The sequence below is a fragment of the Rhinoraja longicauda genome, chromosome 9, assembly GCF_053455715.1.
Source record: "Rhinoraja longicauda isolate Sanriku21f chromosome 9, sRhiLon1.1, whole genome shotgun sequence".
NCBI classification, from domain to species: domain Eukaryota; kingdom Metazoa; phylum Chordata; class Chondrichthyes; order Rajiformes; family Arhynchobatidae; genus Rhinoraja; species Rhinoraja longicauda.
Window position 1 is genome coordinate 17938654 of NC_135961.1, and position 19374 is coordinate 17958027.

The following is a 19374-nucleotide window of genomic DNA, read 5'->3' on the forward strand; positions in this document are numbered from 1 at the left end:
ATACTTTGCTCTTGCCATCACTCTGATATAAGTTAATCTTTTCTCATCTGTCCACAAGACAATAGACAATAGACAATAGACAATAGACAATAGGTGCAGGAGTAGGCCATTCAGCCCTTCGAGCCAGCACCGCCATTCAATGCAATCATGGCTGATCACTATCAATCAGTACCCCGTTCCTGCCTTCTCCCCATACCCCCTCACTCCGCTATCCTTAAGAGCTCTATCCAGCTCTCTCTTGAAAGCATCCAACGAACTGGCCTCCACTGCCTTCTGAGGCAGAGAATTCCACACCTTCACCACCCTCTGACTGAAAAAGTTCTTCCTCATCTCCGTTCTAAATGGCCTACCCCTTATTCTCAAACTGTGGCCCCTTGTTCTGGACTCCCCCAACATTGGGAACATGTTATCTGCCTCTAATGTGTCCAATCCCCTAATTATCTTATATGTTTCAATAAGATCCCCCCTCATCCTTCTAAATTCCAGTGTATACAAGCCCAATCGCTCCAGCCTTTCAACATATGACAGTCCCGCCATTCCGGGAATTAATCTAGTGAACCTACGCTGCACGCCCTCCATAGCAAGAATATCCTTCCTCAAATTTGGAGACCAAAACTGCACACAGTACTCCAGGTGCGGTCTCACCAGGGCCCGGTACAACTGTAGAAGGACCTCTTTGCTCCTATACTCAACTCCTCTTGTTACGAAGGCCAACATTCCATTGGCTTTCTTCACTGCCTGCTGAACCTGCATGCTTCCTTTCATTGACTGATGCACTAGGACACCCAGATCTCGTTGAACTCCCCCTCCTCCTAACTTGACACCATTCAGATAATAATCTGCCTTTCTATTCTTACTTCCAAAGTGAATAACCTCACACTTATCTACATTAAACTGCATCTGCCATGTATCCGCCCACTCACACAACCTGTCCAGGTCACCCTGCAGCCTTATTGCATCTTCCTCACAATTCACACTACCCCCCAACTTAGTATCATCTGCAAATTTGCTAATGGTACTTTTAATCCCTTCGTCTAAGTCATTAATGTATATCGTAAATAGCTGGGGTCCCAGCACCGAACCTTGCGGTACCCCACTGGTCACTGCCTGCCATTCCGAAAGGGACCCATTTATCCCCACTCTTTGCTTTCTGTCTGTTAACCAATTTTCTATCCATGTCAGTACCCTACCCCCAATACCATGTGCCCTAATTTTGCCCACTAATCTCCTATGTGGGACCTTGTCGAAGGCTTTCTGAAAGTCGAGGTACACCACATCCACTGACTCTCCCTTGTCAATTTTCCTAGTTACATCCTCAAAAAATTCCAGTAGATTTGTCAAGCATGATTTCCCCTTCGTAAATCCATGCTGACTCGGAACGATCCCATTACTGCTATCCAAATGCTCAGCAATTTCGTCTTTTATAATTGACTCCAGCATTTTCCCCACCACTGATGTCAGACTAACTGGTCTATAATTACCCGTTTTCTCTCTCCCTCCTTTCTTAAAAAGTGGGATAACATTTGCTATTCTCCAATCCACAGGAACTGATCCTGAATCTATAGAACATTGAAAAATGATCTCCAATGCTTCCACTATTTCTAGAGCCACCTCCTTAAGTACTCTGGGATGCAGACCATCAGGCCCTGGGGATTTATCAGCCTTCAGTCCCATCAGTCTACCCAAAACCATTTCCTGCCTAATGTGGATTTCCTTCAGTTCCTCCATCACCCTAGGTTCTCCAGCCCCTAGAACATTTGGGAGATTGTGTGTATCTTCCTCAGTGAAGACAGATCCAAAGTAACGGTTTAACTCGTCTGCCATTTCTTTGTTCCCCATAATAAATTCCCCTGCTTCTGTCTTCAAGGGACCCACATTTGCCTTGACTATTTTTTTCCTCTTCACGTACCTAAAAAAACTTTTGCTATCCTCCTTTATATTATTGGCTAGTTTACCCTCGTACCTCATCTTTTCTCCTCGTATTGCCTTTTTAGTTAACTTTTGTTGCTCTTTAAAAGAGTCCCAATCCTCTGTCTTCCCACTCTTCTTTGCTATGTTATACTTCCTCTCCTTAATTTTTATGCTGTCCCTGACTTCCCTTGTCAGCCACAGGTGTCTCTTACTCCCCTTAGAGTCTTTCCACCTCTTTGGAATAAATTGATCCTGCAACCTCTGCATTATTCCCAGGAATACCTGCCATTGCTGTTCTACCGTCTTCCCTGCTAGGGCCTCCTTCCAATCAATTTTGGCCAGCTCCCGCCTCATGCCTCTGTAATCCCCTTTGCTATACTGCAATACCGACACTTCCGATTTTCCCTTCTGCCTTTCCATTTGCAGAGTAAAACTTATCATGTTGTGATCACTGCCTCCTAATGGCTCTTTTACCTCTAGTCCCCTTACCAGATCAGGATCATTACACAACACTAAATCCAGAATTGCCTTCTCCCTGGTAGGCTCCAGTACAAGCTGTTCTAAGAATCCATCTCGAAGGCACTCTACAAACTCTCTTTCCTGGGGTCCATTTCCAACCTGATTTTCCCAGTCTACCTGCATGTTGAAATCTCCCATAACCACCGTAGCATTACATTTTTGACACGCCAATTTTATCTCCTGATTTAACTTGCACCCTAAGTCGAGGCTACTGTTTGGGGGCCTATAGATAACTCCCATTAGGGTCTTTTTACCCTTACAATTTCTCATTTCTATCCATACTGATTCAACATCTCCTGATTCTATGTCACCCCTTGCAAGGGAATGAATATCATTCCTTACCATCAGAGCAACCCCACCCCCTCTGCCCACCTGTCTGTCTTTTCTATACGTTGTGTACCCCTGAATATTCAGTTCCCAGCCCTGGTCCTCTTGTAGCCATGTCTCAGTGATCCCTACAACATCATACTTGCCCATGACTAACTGAGCCTCAAGCTCATCCACTTTATTTTTTATACTACGCGCATTTAAGTACAACACTTTAACTTCTGTATTTACCTCCCCTCTCACATCGTTCACAATTGGCCCTGCCCTTAATTTCTTTTCCGCTCTGGAACTTCTGTTCCCATTCTTCCTAGAGTCTTTTGCAATATCTCCTGTATTCCCTTTTACCTCATCTTCATATTCACAATTTGTTAACCCCTCCCCCCCACTACTTAGACCTTTTTCCAGAACTATGGTTGCTCTTTTAAGTACTTCTTGCCAAACTAAACTTGGCCATCCTATTTTTGTGGCTAACCAGTGGTTTGTATCATGCAGTGTAACCTCTGTATTTCTGTTCATGAAGACTTCTGCGGATAGTGGTCATTGACAAATCCACACCTGACTCCTGAAGAGTGTTTCTGATCTGTTGGACAGGTGTTTGGGGATTTTTCTTTATTATAGAGAGAATTCTTCTGTCGTCAGCTGTGGAGGTCTTCCTTGTTCTGCCAGTCCCTTTGCGATTAGTAAGCTCACCAGTGCTCTCTTTCTTCTTAATGATACATAGATACATAGGTACAGGTGTAGGCCATTCGGCCCTTCGAGCCAGCACTGCCATTCAATGTGATCATGGCTGATCATCCACAATCAGTACCCTGTTCCTGCCTTCTCCCCATATCCCTTGATTCTTCTGGCCCTGAGCTCTATCTAACTCTCTTTTGAATGCACCCAGTGAATTGGCCTCCACTGCCTTCTGAGGCAGAGAATTCCACAGATTCACAACTCTCTGGGTGAAAAAGAAATTTACCTACACACATGTACGTCTTTGGAGTGTGAGAGGAAACCGAACTGTTCCAAACGGTTAATTTTGGTAAACCTAAGGCTTGGCTGATGTCTCTACCAGTTTTATTCTTGTTACTCAGTCTCATAATGGCTTATTTGACTTTCATTGGCACAACTTTGGTCCTCATGTTGATAAACAGCAATACAAGTTTCCAAAGGTGATGGAAAGACTGGAGGAAAGACTAGGTGCTGAGAGCTCTTTTATACCTGCATTCAGGAGGGGTTTAAGCATACCTGAGGAATTACAAACACATAAACCATGTGTCCCAAACATTATGGTGCTCTGAAATTGGGGGACTATGTATAAACACAGCTGTAATTTCTACATGGTGAAACCAAAATGTATAAAAATACCCTTTAATAAAATGTGACAATGTGCACTTTAACCACATGTGATTTTTTTTCTATTATAAATCTCGAATTGTGGAGTACGGAGGCAAATAAAAACATGATAGGTCTTTGTCCCAAACATTATGGAGGGCGCTGTATCTATACTAATCTCATTTACCAACACTTGGCTTGTAGCCTTCCATGCCTTTGTGATTCAGGTGCTTGTCTATATACTTCATAAACGTTGCATGAATCTCCACCTCTACCACACCTTCAGGCAGTAGGTTCCAGCTTCCAACCTCCCTTTAATAGGTTGCTCAGTAAATTTCTTGTACCCTGCCTTAAAACTTGTCCTTGTGTTATCCACCTCCATTTTCTTTTTATTTGTTAGTCATTTTATTAATTAGCTGGCCATCACATTTTATAAATTTAATTGGTAAATCAATTAAGCCACATCATTTAGATGCAACGATATAACATTTATATTAATTTTTTCTTCCAGGAGATTTTAGCCTGGTAAATGCAATATTATCTTCTGTTTGCCAAAGTGCCACTGGCGTAACAGATGTAAGCCTGTAAAATTGCTTTGTGCAACTCATAATCTTATGGGATTTTTAGCCTTGTGGCAAATCTGTAATAATAATTTAGGCATTAATGATCATTAAGTTATTTTCCACCAGAAAATTTTGTTTTAGATGTGGGTTTTTTTTCAATGCATCATGCTTGATTTAAAAATAATGCAGTAAGGAAGACTGGATAACAAAGTTTACCAGTTTTTATAGTTGAAAGAGAAGGCCCATAGAGAGCTGGTTGGGAATATAATTGAGAGGTTGAGATGCCATGATTAGAATGGTCTTGCATTTCCAAACCAGTGAGAGAGAGAGTGACAAATTATAGTTAAGTTAATTGTATGTTTAAACAAAGTGGATTCAACATAAACCATTATTACTTTATCAATTTAACTCTGCTAAATATACATTAGAGGGCAGATTGTGAACTGTTCTTGATCTTCATTTTTTTTTAATGTAAAATTTTAACATGTTTTATAATGGCATGGACCTGCATATTCCATTTATAATGAACAGAAGGATGCTCAAATCACATTGTCACATATTCTCCAAGGCTTAATGTAAAATTTAATATATATCAACTGTTTAGTGTTCCTGTATTAATATTCTAATATTGTCAATTCATTCAACCCTAATCTCTCTTTCCCAGTAGTCTTCCTTCAGTGATCTGGATTGGGTGCGTCAAAATTCACCAGTTGGTTTTTAAATTTTTGTATTCGAACTGAAACTAACAAATGGATGCTAAAGGAGTGCATTCCTGAATAGGAATTTAAATTGGGATATAGTTCAAAAGATGATTTCCTTGCAAGTCTGCAGTTTTCCATATGGTAATGTCTACCTTGCAATATTTAGTTTGCATCTTTAAAGCATTTTGAAGGTTCTGTCTGTTTCTTGTCCTTCCATTATTTCCTTCAGCGCAGGCAGGCATTGATTCTTTTAGTTCTCGGCACTTCATGTGCCACTGCCGAACAGCTTGCTATACTTCCTTTCATTTGCCATCGTCATTTCACTTATGCATTATGACAGATGGTAGTGGAGAGTGTAATGTTCTTTTAGTCTTCCCTATCAGTCTAATGGAGGTCACAGAAGGTTTTTCAACTCTTCTCTCTTGGCACAAGAAGCATGTCAATCATGAGTTATCATCTTAGCCATCATTAAGCTTTTGAAATACAAAGCATCAGCTTGATCTAGTTGCTTAAGAGTTTGATCCCTCAGATAGGATCTTCATTTACAATGATTTCACCTCAAATAAATTTGTAGATCTTTTCAAAATGACTTGTGTAGCCATGGAAGTTAACAGCATTTTTGCGCTTAAATGTAATCTTCAATAGAATACCCTTTGGAATAACTTCTGGAAAGTACCCCTTAATTGACCTTCCGGGGCCCACATTGATTTTCTCCACATGCATCTTCATTTCTGATAAATTATAAAGCCATTAATTTGTGGAGGAAATGGGGGGCGAACTGCAGCGCAGATGTGCCAAAACCCTACTAATGCACAAAGCACAAAAGAGTGCCAAGGAAGCAATTTGAAAAACAGAATTGCTAGATTGTTACGGTTAGCCTCGCATTAAACTTTCTCTTGGGAACTATTTTAGGAAGCTTCTGTCTACAGAGCTGAAGGGTAGTAATATTTGCAGATAAATAGGTTTCTTTATCAATGTAAGAAAAATATATATTGATCAGCTGGCCCCTGGAGGCTCTTTGACTGTCAGAAACTAACCTTTCATACATCTTGGTTCAGTACCCCTGCGTAGGTCAGATATCTCCAGATCTACTCACTAACCTCTCTGTGCAAGATTTCTAGGCATACTGTGTTCTCTGCTATGAGCAAAGATGTTTAATTTTTAACTTTATAATAATGCCCTTATTTGTTTTGTGAGTTTCTTTTGCATCTCCAGCTAACTTGTTCAATTGTAATGTCAGTTGTGACTTATTCTGACACAATATAATAATTGTCTTCATTTCTTCTCGAATACTGCAGCTTTTATCAGTGAAGTAACAACACTGTAAGACTTGTGATGATTGTAAGTGTTGTATCCATCATTACTAATCTATAAACAGTGCAATATTTCTGTTCTCTCCTGATTAATGTCCGGGGTTAATAACAGTGCACATTGAAATAATTAAAGATTTGTGTACCTTCTAGTTAACTTTGAACGTGAGGATATTGTGGGAATATTGGTTAGTTTTTTAAATTTATTTAGTCTTTTCAGAGGGTCACTAAGACATTGCTCAGCAGAAGTGTTCTCTTCAAACAGTATTGTTTCCCATAAATGCTCCGTAGATTTTCCTTGACACTCAGCATCGTACATACAGGAGGGACTGTCACCCAACCACCTCAAAAAGGCGAAGCTGATGTTCTTCTACACCCGGTACCCCAGTTCAAACATGCTGAAGATGTTCTTCTCTGACGTGAAGGTAAGTCTGAGGAGATTATTGCATTTTCTGTGGTCATGCCTATTGCAATAAGCACAAAAAAACAATGATGGTTCTTGTCTTCTATGTACTATTTAAATTGTTCTTGATGTAGTTATAGACTGAGCATAGGGATGGTGAATAAACTGGCAGATTCAGGCCACATTATTCAACTGAGAATATGAAGGCTGTCCAGTAGCAGCAGCATCCTCCCTCTGCTCCTCCTATATTTACCCCTCTGATTTTCTGATTTGAACTAGTTGCTCTTCGCCCAACTCCGTGTCACCTGCAAAATGGCTATTACACTTATTTTAAACGCTTTGAATATTAAGTTTTAGTTTGTTCAAAATTATCTTAATGAAAACAGCCTGAGACCATTGTGGAATTACTACATCTGATAATTTTCATCAAACTTGGGAAAATTGGTTAGTTTTTTTTCATTTAGTCATTTCAGAGAATCAGTAAAACATTGCTCAGCAGAAGTGCCTTCTTCACACAGCGTCTGAATGAATAGATCCTCTTTCCCTCCCTCTGAATTGGAAATCATTTTTACTACTTGTTAATGATTGTTACACATTCAACAAGACACACATTCCTGCAAAGTTATCTTTTCATCAAAAGAACAAAATCACAGTAGTGATAAACTGTAGTTTGGATATCGGTCAATATAAAATGAAACTCCAAATTTTATAATTTAAAGAATATTAAGTAGATACTAGGCAAACTTTAAAGAATTATTGCACATATTTATATTTTCCTACTGAGCTCCTTTTAAGCCTTTTGCAGTTGACACTTTCCCATCCTTTGCTGTAAGTGACATAATAATAACCATCATGTTCAGAATCGTAGATGCATTTTTTTTAATGTTAAAAAAAAATAATCGTGAGAGTGGTTTCCAATTTTAGTGTTGTTCCAATTTATTAGAAGTGCATGTTGAATTAAGTACAGATTTTGGACTGTACATAACTGTAAGTTACTTTAACTAATCTGAAAACTAAAAAAAGCAGTCCTTCATCAAAATACAAAGTGTGAAGATTATTAATGCTTAGTTAAGAATAATTACAATTTGTAGATCATTCATTGTATCCCCTTAATTATGAGAAGTCTCATTTAGGGTTGGAAATTACAACTGTGTTTTTGGATTACGTGATCCAAATTTTAGAAGCCGACAACACAATATCAAATAAGTGATGTTTTATTTCAATCAAAGGTTAAACTTCCAGGTTGTTATTCACCATGAAGACCAATGTGGTTGATGATTTTGACAGGGCAGTTAATGGGCATTCATAAAATCATGTACCTTTTTTATCAATCTTTCTCCAAAGGAAAATATATGTTAATACCAATTTCATGTTTAAGCTTCGTATATTTCTAAATATATCTTCAGAATATCTCTAAGTAGACCATTTATACTTTGGGAGGTGTTGACCAGTGAGATTAAATGGATTGCTTAGGGCAAGATCCCATCCCACAGTAGATAACTACCACAAGTGCACTCTGGAAGCCAGATTACCAACACTCACCTGGAATAAAGAGAGAATTTACAATTATGGAGTGAAATAGTGAAATGACAAGCAATTGACAAGTGCCTTTCACATCCTCTGAATATTCCAAATTTTTTTTAGTCAATCAGATAATTGCACTAGTGACAACTGTAACAGCATTATCACTTACTGGACAAGTATCAGCCAAGAATGTGTGTTTAAATTCTGGAAAAAGGGCTTGAATCCATAAACTACTGTCTAAAGTAACAATGCTATTAATGCTTCAATTTAACATTATATCCAATTAATGTTTCCTATAGTTTTTCTCGGGTTATCGAAACATATAAGATTATTAAGGGGTTGGACACGTTAGAGGCAGGAAACATGTTCCCAATGTTGCGGGAATCCAGAACCAGGGGCCACAGTTTAAGAATAAGGGGTAGGCCATTTAGAACGGAGATGAGGAAAAACTTTTCCAGTCAGAGAGTTGTAAATCTGTGGAATTCTCTGCCTCAGAAGGCAGTGGAGGCCAATTTTCTGAATGCATTCAAGAGAGAGCTAGATAGAGCTCTTAAGGATAGCAGGAGGGGTATGGAGAGAAGGCAGGAACGGGGTACTGATTGAGAATGATCAGCCATGATCACATTGAATGGTGGTGCTGGCTCGAAGGGCCAAATGGCCTACTCCTGCACCGATTTTCTATTGTCTATTGTATGGCTGGTATTCCCCCTTGTTCACCACAACCCCTCCAAAAAAGTAACGTAAGTTCCATTAAAATATTTCCACTGGGTTTCCAGACTACCAGGTTATAAATGTTTATGCTGCTAATAGTTATCATCAGTTGTCGATATTTTCCTAAAAAAAATAAATGCAGATGGCTGGATTATCAGCCTATTTGAAGAAAATGAGTAATTAAGGTGATAGAGTCACCGTTCTAATTTTATTTTGGGGAAGGAATGATTTTTTGCTTTCTTACATTGAGTATTAGAATAGTGGACCTGACAAGAAAGGTCTCTGTATGCCATGGAGAGTTTTTCTCTGCTCCATCCTCAACTGCGAGCTTTGCTTTCCATCTTTTTAAAGTTGGGGTATCACCAAAAAGACAAGGTGTTCATATGTAAATGTGAAAACTTTACATATTTGAAATTGCCATCACTGGAAGTGATAAACAGCATTATTAACCAATCTAAGAGTGAAAATCACAAGATACCAGTGGAAGTGGCTCTGTGCTAGTAACAGTACTTTATCAACTGAAAGGCTAGGGGTAGTTCAAAGGAGCACTGCTCTGGTGAACACCAGTCAATTCCAAACATTGGCCTCCCAATTTTGCTGTACATGTATTGCTTCTCCCTCTTAGAGGGCAAAAAAGAACATCTGTTTGTTTTCTATCCTTCCGACAGCCACACTTGAGACGTATGGAAGTGTGACATTCAAAGTTCATTTATATTCTGATGCACCATCAGTGTTGACAGGCACACAGGACGACCAGTGATGGCATATTGTTAATATAAAACTACCTTGTGATTGCATGGTTTAAGATCCATTAAATGTGCCTGGGGTCATTTGTTAAAATCCTGAAAACCAGTTTTTAAGATTGAAGTATACGAGGAAGATCTATTTATGGAAGCTTTTAATGGCATTTTTTTCTTCAACAATTGAAGGAACATGTGCCCTAAGATTCAAAGGGCTACTTACAATTTTTATCTTTTTAATATGCCATGCCTCTATCACTGAATATTAGCTCATTGTAAAAGTAAACTTTTGACACAATAATTAAAGAGGGTGGACAGAGATTCCATTAAGGGAAATAACACCAGAACTTTTTTTTTCAGAAGCTTGTGTTAAAAAATATATTTTATTTGATTTAAATTTTCCTGTTAATTCCACAAGAGGTACATATACTGTCTAAAGTTTCATCAATGGATTTAACTTTGTTCAGCTGTTTCTACGCATTAATTGAACAGTTTACGATTTTGATACAAGACAAAATCCTACCTTTGGATTGATGTCCTTGTAAGCTTCCATGTAGTTGAATGATGGCCAGCCATAAATTCGGAGGTCCTCACCAAATGAAGTGTGTGAATCTTAAGAATGAACTCTAAGACAAGTATGGTACAGTGGAGTTATGGATGGCCATCAGATTTGCTGGTACTTAGCAATTTCCAATTTGCTTTTGAGTTATTTCTAGTGCAATTATGTACCACTCTCCTCGCTCCCCCCAGATTTTATTTTTGCTGGTAATACCATGCATTGTAATGCAGAAGTGGGGTGAGGTGATGTGAATTTACAACCAGGACCAATACTATTTATTATTCTCCAGTGACTGTACTTGATACAATCACTATTATTGCACAAAAATGAATTAAGTGGATTAAAAAAAATAATTAGAAAACATAATACCCAATAGTTTTTCAATTTGATGTACTTTTTCATTAATGACATCTTTTTATTACTTAAACGTTGATGTAATGCCAGGCACACTTAGGATAGTGTAATGGAAACTTTGATTTTGGAGTAATAAATTTGCTGAATTCCTGGAAACCTATTACTTGCAGCACCGAATATTACCTGGTCTGGCTTTCTCACCAATTTAAAAAAAGAATCCTGAGCTTGGACTGTTCTATGATATTAATGCCTAGAAACTCTTCACAGGTTTGCAGGGAAAGTTGAGGTAGAGACTGTGGATTGTCCCTGTTTATGAAATTAATTCCCTTGGATTCAGAACAATTTCTAGCCAATATAGCCCATGAACTAAAAAGATATCATCAGCAGGAGCATATCAAAACTGCTGGAAGAGCTCAGTGAGTCACACAGCATCGGAGGAGGCTTGGGCTAGGTGAATGTTGTGGGCTGAGACCATGCTGGATGGATGGGCCCCGATGAAGGGGTTTCAACACACAACATTGATCAACCTTTTGCCTTCACAGGTGCTGCCTGATCCACTGAGTTTTCCCAGTGGCTTTTTGTTTGCTCCAGATTACAGCATCTGCAGTCTCTTGTGTCTCTATGTGACAGTAGCAAGATTGGGCTCACAACCCTTATTGTTCAATACTCCAATCCCTGATTCTGTGCATCATTCACTTTCCCTACCTGAGCTCCCTATCCCTCTGTTCCTTTAGTGTATTGAGTCATTGAGTATATTCAGTCTTGAATATACTTGATGTTTAAGTATCCACAACATTGGAAATTTCAATAATTTTCAGCCCTCTGTTGTAAAACAAAAGATTTTTCCTCAGTATTAAACAGTTAATCGCTTATTCTGTGATTACACTTCCTGGTGTTGGATTCTCTTGTCTAAGGACTGATTTCTTTGCAACTAGTCTGTCCTTTTTTACATTTTTATATAATTTTACAGAATTACCTCATTTTGATTGATTGAAAGCTGCAACATGGAAGCACCATACTTCAGCCCACAGAGTCCATGCTGAACATCAATCGCGCGTTCACACTAATTCTATATATTTTTTAACTCCAGTTATGCACATTTTTATCAGTCAACATGGGACAATGTTCCCATTCCATATCAGTTTTTCGCAAGCAGAAATGGCAACTGGAATGACTAATGCTGCACCTAGTTGCTATATATTTTGGATGTTTTGCAAAACTGCTGTTAAATTTTAATTGCTAAGGTGAAGTTATTTGCAAGGGACCGAGCATAGCATTTAAGATTTAAAAAATTAAATAAAGAACCATTTTTGTATTAACAAGGTAATATGATTAATATTATTGCTTAAAATAACCCAAATATTTAGAATCACTCATGATCACCGAGAATGGAGTTCATCAATATATTAAAAATCTAATTTTCTCTTCTATCCTCTTGCCGTCTGACAATCCCAACCCCACCAACCCCCAAACATTGACTAGTCGATCACTGCCTAACTAGATTAAGGTGTCAAATTGATTTGTTTTATGGGTCTTTTGACTGTGCTCATTGAATATTTAGGAAGTTTCTTCAGCAAACACTGGGATTGGACATGTCCCACGGGAAGCATTAATCCGTCTCAGGAACAACTAGGTTGCAAAAAGAAGAGGCCTTCTCTTGTTCCTGTCACTTGTTTGTGATGCACCACTGAAAACCTTAAAAGATCAAGATTACTATGTTTGTTTAAAAAAAAACTAATTCGGGAACTGTTAATGTTTGATAAGCAAAAAGTGACACAAGTCTTAAATGCTGAGCCCTCATGTTTGAGTGGCTCTGTTGTTTTGGCCAGTGCATCTCTGGTATTTCAATTCTGTAACAATAGGTTTTAAATCTCCCTTTATACCCTTCTACCAAACACTGTCATGTGGACTTATTTTTTTTTTGTATTCCCATTAGGTCATCTACAGGCCATTCTAGAAAAAATACCCTTTCTTTTTTGTCTATTCTTGCATGTAGGAGACAATGTCTTGTAACAATACTGAAGCTTAATCTCCATGTCAAAGCAATTTTCATTCCCGGGTGCGCAGGCTGCTATCGTTTTGTTATGTTTTGTTTCTTAAACTAAAAGAATTAAAAAGGAACAGTAGTCGTCATGGGGCCTGCAGTTCTTATCTCAGTGTCTGGAAATTTGGACAGTGTATTTTGCTGCAGAGATAACATGGAAAGAACTCAGAGTTCAGCAAATAGTAATGGGTTTAAGTTCTATTGAAATCAACAGCAAATCAGATAATGGGGTCCTTCAGTTGTCTTTTTAATCAGGTCCCCGCAAGGCTGAATGGAGACAGAGCAGACACACAGAGTGAAAATATAATTCTTGGATAGGTTAAGTACATGTTTGAACTCTTGCAGTCAGAGTGATTTGATGATGACTTAATCATTTTCTGGTCAATTATCTGTGAGGACCCTTGCAACTGGAAGGCAATTATGATGCAAGCTGGCCTTTAGGAGCTGCACCAGCTTCCACTTCTGTTTCCATGTTACTTAGCCTTCACTGCCATGAATTTTCATTCACTTCATTATCTTAAATTCACTGGAATAGAAACAACTTTCTGCTTTGTAATTACACACCCATTAACTGTCAGCTTGATAGAAGCAGGCAGCCCTCTTCGTGGCCAGAGCAAGTGCTTGATAAGTGCTCACTGTGATTTTTGATTAATGCACACTTTGTGCCGTAAATGGGAAGAAAAATGATAGATGCCTATGTTCAGAAAAGCCTTTCTGATGTACAGGCAGTATAAATTTACTGGCTTTAACTTGACTAATAGAGATTTAGCTGACCTTGAAGGTACATGAAATCCTATTGGAGAGGAGGCCAACATTTGTTATAGACTTGTGGGTCCCCATAAATGATCAGGGTCATCAAGCAACTAGGTCTGAAGTCGGCTACCATGAGCAATCCAACTTCTAAATAGTTTGACAATAGCTATGTCTGGAAGATTGTCCATGACCCTGACACTTTTATGGAGAGAGAGTGGTTTGAATAACTACTTTGAAAACCATCCACTTTGGTCACTTCAGTTGCCAGCTGTGGCTAATATACAAGGTAGCTCTAAAGCCTTGACCTTTAACATGTTTTAATAGCTCTTGAAATAGCAATGGTGATGTTATTGGGGGGCAGAGAAGGGGCAGAGGCTCTTAGTCAGTTTACATACAATAACTATTTTACTGAACATTAATTTTCAGTTCGAAATGAATGGTTTTGACATGCAAGTTTTAGTTTTCTTCATGAAATGGGTAAACTGGAAACAGTCCAACACTTGCTATATGATTGTGTTCTTCAAAGTTGGGACAGCAAGAATATTGGCAGTAATGAAATTGGAGCCTTCACCTCAGCGGGTGCCTTTTTGGTTGTTTGTCAGAAGTTTTGGGAGGTAGGAGTATTTTTAGATGCTATTTTTGTGTCCCCTTGCCTTCCCTTTTGAAATTTGCCTGGTGAGGACCAGGCTTCCTTTGCATCCTGATTCTCCTTGGGGCCAACCTAATAAACTCCATGTCATTGAGGTTGAAGTAGAGACCTCAGCATTTGAAATCATCTGTCCGTGTGGGACAGAGGACTTCCTTTTGGATGGTTAAATGTTTTGCCGAGGAAGTACCCAACAATTTTCTCTAAACATCTTTTCCACACATGCTGAGCTCAGAATGCAAATGAAAATTTGGAGCTCGGAGGGGAGAAATTTGTCCTCTCGCAAGCACTAAATATCTACATTTTTAGCAGCTGCATACTGTTTGTGTCCAAAAGTGGAATGTAACATGCACCAATTACTTTAATGCACATTTGGTGCTGCAGACCCTGATATTCGTTTTTTTTCTTCCCCAGACTAAATACCTGACCTAGTTCAGTTAAACAGAAAAATCCTTAAGTCCATACATCATTGTATTATTTTTCACTACAACACCTCTAAACTAGAGAAACACAGTTACTGGGAACATTAAGGCTGATGGCTGTATTAAAATGGGATGTTCAAAGGGTTAATTTACCAATAACATTTCATTACTTTGAAATATGATTGTCCGAATGATTTTATTTGTTTGCAATTATTACACGATTGTGATTGTTGATATAAGCCACAATATCTATATATGCTTTTTTCTCTCCTTTTTTTGGTGGCATCCTTTGAAACAAAGAACCAAATGTTGTAAAGACTGTGGCACTTCCAGACCTTTTCTTATTAAGTCTGACATAGAAGTATCTTGGGGTCCTATATATATTTCCATAAGGAAAGGACGTTTGTTTCTCCGCACTTTCTTCTGGTGTTCTAGTTATCCACAAATGGATGTTTAGGTAAAATAAAAGAAAGGGAAATTAATATACAAAAGTGTAATTTTATAGTCCAACCTAAACTATTTCATCACAGAAATGAAAAAAAAGCCAAGATTATAAACACTCATCCCAACCTTTACAATGCTGAAAATTTACCATATCCATTTGAAGTTCATCATTTAAGATTTAGTTCTAGTGCAGATTTTGTTTTGTGCAATTGGGTGGAATAATGGTTGCATCTTATACATGCTAAAAAAGAAGAAGAAAAAAGTTTTTAATAACTTTTCCCAAGATGGATTGAGTTTATGGAGAAAATGTGATTCTGCTGAACTGGAGGAATATATTAACTGAAGAGATTGTGCAAGGGATTTTTAAAATGTTTTTTAGCATTGATCTATTAATCATGTCTATTGTTATATATTTTAGAGCAAAGTTGCTTCATTTAGTGTGAGAAATATACAGTTTCTACTGCACAGTACGCCTGTGGTGGATGCAGTATAAACGTATGATCATGTAAAATAGTTGTTTTGGATTTATTATGGAACATAATATTTTATTTTAAATGTTATTAACTTAAAGCATAGTGTCTAATTGAAACTGAATCTGCTCATCCTGTTGTATTTTTCAATTGGCAGTTTAATAGGTGCATCACCTCACAGCTTATCAAGTGGTTCAGCAATTTCCGAGAATTTTACTACATCCAGATGGAAAAGTTTGCTCGTCAGTCTATTAACGATGGAGTAACAAGCACGGAGGAGCTGACTGTCTCCCGTGACTCTGAACTCTTCAGAGCCTTAAACATGCACTACAACAAAGCAAATGATTTTGAGGTACGGGCTTGTTTGTTTTTATGTGAGCATTCAACAATGAGTGTGAAGACTGATGTTAACATTGTTTGGGCAGCAACCCTAGTTCATCATATGTCATGCAGAAGTTTTAAGTTTTTTAAACTTTGAAAACACTGGAATCTTTGGCCGGCTGTCTGTTTTATTGCTCCCACATTGTGAGCTACTGAAAGCACAAGCTGATGAAAGATTAGTTACAATAATACTGTTGAAAATGATATTGGAAACCTAAGCAACACATCCTAACAATTTGTGTCTGCTAAAATTATGTTACGATCCCAAGCAAATTAAATTAAATTCATAGCTCGAGGTCCTAGTGTTGAAAGTTTATGGATCGCTCTTTGTTGTCTGCTAATTTTGTGCTTTGACCTTGGGTGTTCTCAGCAGTTCGTCTTTGATGTCAGTGAAATTTAAATTCCACTGTGTCACCAAACTCTTAGTATGACGCAATCTTCTTTTTAGAGGTCACCCGAACTAAAATATTTAAACATGTAGTGCCCATGCCTACAATGTGGAAGGAAGTAAAACTAATTTTTAAATATACTCCACATGGACCAATATTTTATAACAGATTATACTTTCTTCTTTATAGCATGTTTACTAAATTATTCAGCAGATTTGTAAAAATTCAGGTACGGATAAGTAATGAAACAGGGATATAGTCGTATTAGTTTCATATCTAATTTTCCAAAGAAAATGCACATTAGGAAGGGAATATTAAGTGTGCTGCTGCTAAGAGCTAGGAATGATCTCATTCAACAAATTTATAAAAGAAAATGTAAGGAAGGGGAATTCAATGTTTATTTTGAAATAGGAAAAAACTCTAAAGAATTGGGTCAATTTAGGAGAAATCTAGAAAACAAGTAATAATTCAGAATAATGATGGGCAACTAGAATGTGGAAATTGATGATTTGCACCAGTGAATAAAAAGTTGCATTGGGAAAAGGTTAACATGAATTGAATCTGCCTTAAACAAAAATGGAATAGGGAACAAAATATTCTCTTGAAGTAACAAAACCTACTTTAACACCACCCTGTTTCCGAATGAAATATCTGGCTGTAAATAAAGTGCTTATTCATTTTGGTTGAACATATGAAATTGAGGCCATGATAGCACAATGGTAAATTCATCTTGGACCCATGCTGTTGAACTTAAGTAATGCCCCCTTTTCCATCGTGTGCTTTGTAGCTGATTGGGGCAGTTGTGAATTGTGCCGTTAAGTAGAGGTCCATGACCTTAATTGTGCCTTTAAGTATTGCTTCGAATCTTGAAGACTGGGAAGCACAATCAATAGTCAGAGGGACGTTATTGGCAAGGCCTGTAGTGTATTCTTGAAAGTTGGGAAGGTTTGAAGTCAGTGGGGTGCTTGAGACTGGTATTAGGTCATTGTCGGTCAGCAGAGTGTTTGGTAAGTACTGAAGTTCCACAAGCTTGGGAAGTGTTTGGAAATCATTAGATTTTGGGATTATGTGGGAACGTCACAAATCAAATCAAGAATTTAAAGGTGACCTACTGCAATTGGGTTTCCTGCTCTGGCCTGGGCCATGCTTGGGAATGTCTACCATGAGCCCTCACAAAAGCAGACATCACAGACCATTCATACCCTGCTTCTGAATGAGGAGCTTCTGACTCTCATAGACATCCCAGAGATGGGGTACAGACACACTTTGCTTGTCATGGGATATCACATTGCGTATCAAAGGTCTTTGGTGTGCAGCCCAAGTTAAGGGCCTGTCCCACCTAGGCGATTTTAAGGCAACTGCCGGCGACTAGGCTGTCGCTGAACGTTCGCCGGGGTGTCGCGGGCATGATCGTGAGGAGTCTTCAATGAATTGTAGCGGATCTCGGCGCGTCGCGGAAAAAAATTCCAGATAGAAATTTCTCGGCGACAGCTGGCTTGTCGCCAGGTATCATAGCTTATTGCGGGCGCTGTCGCATGCTGTCCCCAGGTTTGCTAGGTTGTCGCAGATGCATTTAGAAGCATGTAATATTAAATTAAGAAAAGGCATTTGAAGATACCAGAAGATAGTTTTGTTTAACCAATTTATTTACCGTCAGGACATTTGACAGGTAGATTGGAGGCGACAGTTTGACGGTCAGGTAAGCGTGGGAATTTCACGATGTTTCTGAAGACGGTGTAATCTCTTAGCCAGGTGCTAGTTTCACAAAAAAAGTTACTTGTATCGACCTGATTCGGCATTGTCGTGGTCATTTTCATAGGGTAAAAGAAAATTTTGGCGATCTGCTACGACTTTGACAGTCGCCGACAGTCGCCTTAAAAATTGCGTAACTGGGACAGGCCCTTTAGACACACAGAGGACCCTAGCATGAAAATGGTGGAATTTACAATCTGGGTGCTAAGTCACAGATTCGTATTCATATATTTTAATTTTTCTTAGAATTTGGATTTGAAATGGTGTTATGTAATTCAGTTTTGAGGCACAACAATTAATTTTCACTGCCATGGTCTATGTCTGGATTGTCCATATTGACGAAGCTGCTATTGGGGAAAATACATCCAGCATATCAGGGATTCATTATTTTCTAAAGCAGCCAATTTTATCGCACTAAGAAAGCATTCGACCCTTAAAGGCAAGATTCTGCTTGGCTCATGAAGAAATCAAACTTGTCCTCTGCAACAGTGGTCAATGTTGCACAATCCCAGGTCTTAAGAAGAGAGGTGTAGGAGGGAAAGACAAGGAACTGCAGCTCAGGGGGAGAGAGGTTGCTGAGGGTGGAGTTAAGTAAGTAATTGGAAGAAAGAGAAGTTGTGCAGAAAGGGAAATTTAGAGGAGGACATGGTGCATTTGAAACGGAAATGATCTATGAACATCAGACTGGAGGTGTATTTCACCTACTGACTCTGTAAGGCATTCAGCTGATTAGACCAATGACTGTTAAAGTCACCACAGCGTAAAATGTTGTTGGTGCATTAAGCAACAGCAACACTGGGTCCATGATGATCGATGATACACAATTCTCAGTCCCACCCCACAACTTGTAAAACATATAATGGAAAGACCTTACCTCATGTATTTTGCAAGTTGTAGGGTGGGAATGGGGTCTGTATATCATGGAGCAGTGATCTGACAGCTTCATATCCAAAGTAGGAAAACTCTAGGTTACATTCTGATTTTGCAGGGATTTGAAGCATATGAAGATGGAAAGATGCAGGATGACTAAGGTCATGGAGAAATGCATGTGCAACAGAGTCGGGTGGGGCCCAATGGAAAGAGATGGGGTGGGTGGTGGCTATTGCTTGAAATTGGGGAATTCAATGTTCATAC

The 19374-nt window shown here is 38.6% G+C and overlaps 1 protein-coding gene across 8 annotated transcripts in view; it reads left to right on the forward strand.

The window, feature by feature from the left end:
• The window catches only part of prox1a (prospero homeobox 1a), a 112902-nt gene that overhangs the window by 21423 nt on the left and 72105 nt on the right, over positions 1-19374 (forward strand). For all 8 annotated transcript variants that reach the window (XM_078404895.1, XM_078404893.1, XM_078404892.1 and 5 more), the window contains exons 3-4: positions 6966-7073; positions 15876-16070. In XM_078404895.1, coding sequence (XP_078261021.1) covers positions 6966-7073; positions 15876-16070 — 303 coding nt within the window. The remainder of the gene's footprint in view (positions 1-6965; positions 7074-15875; positions 16071-19374) is intronic.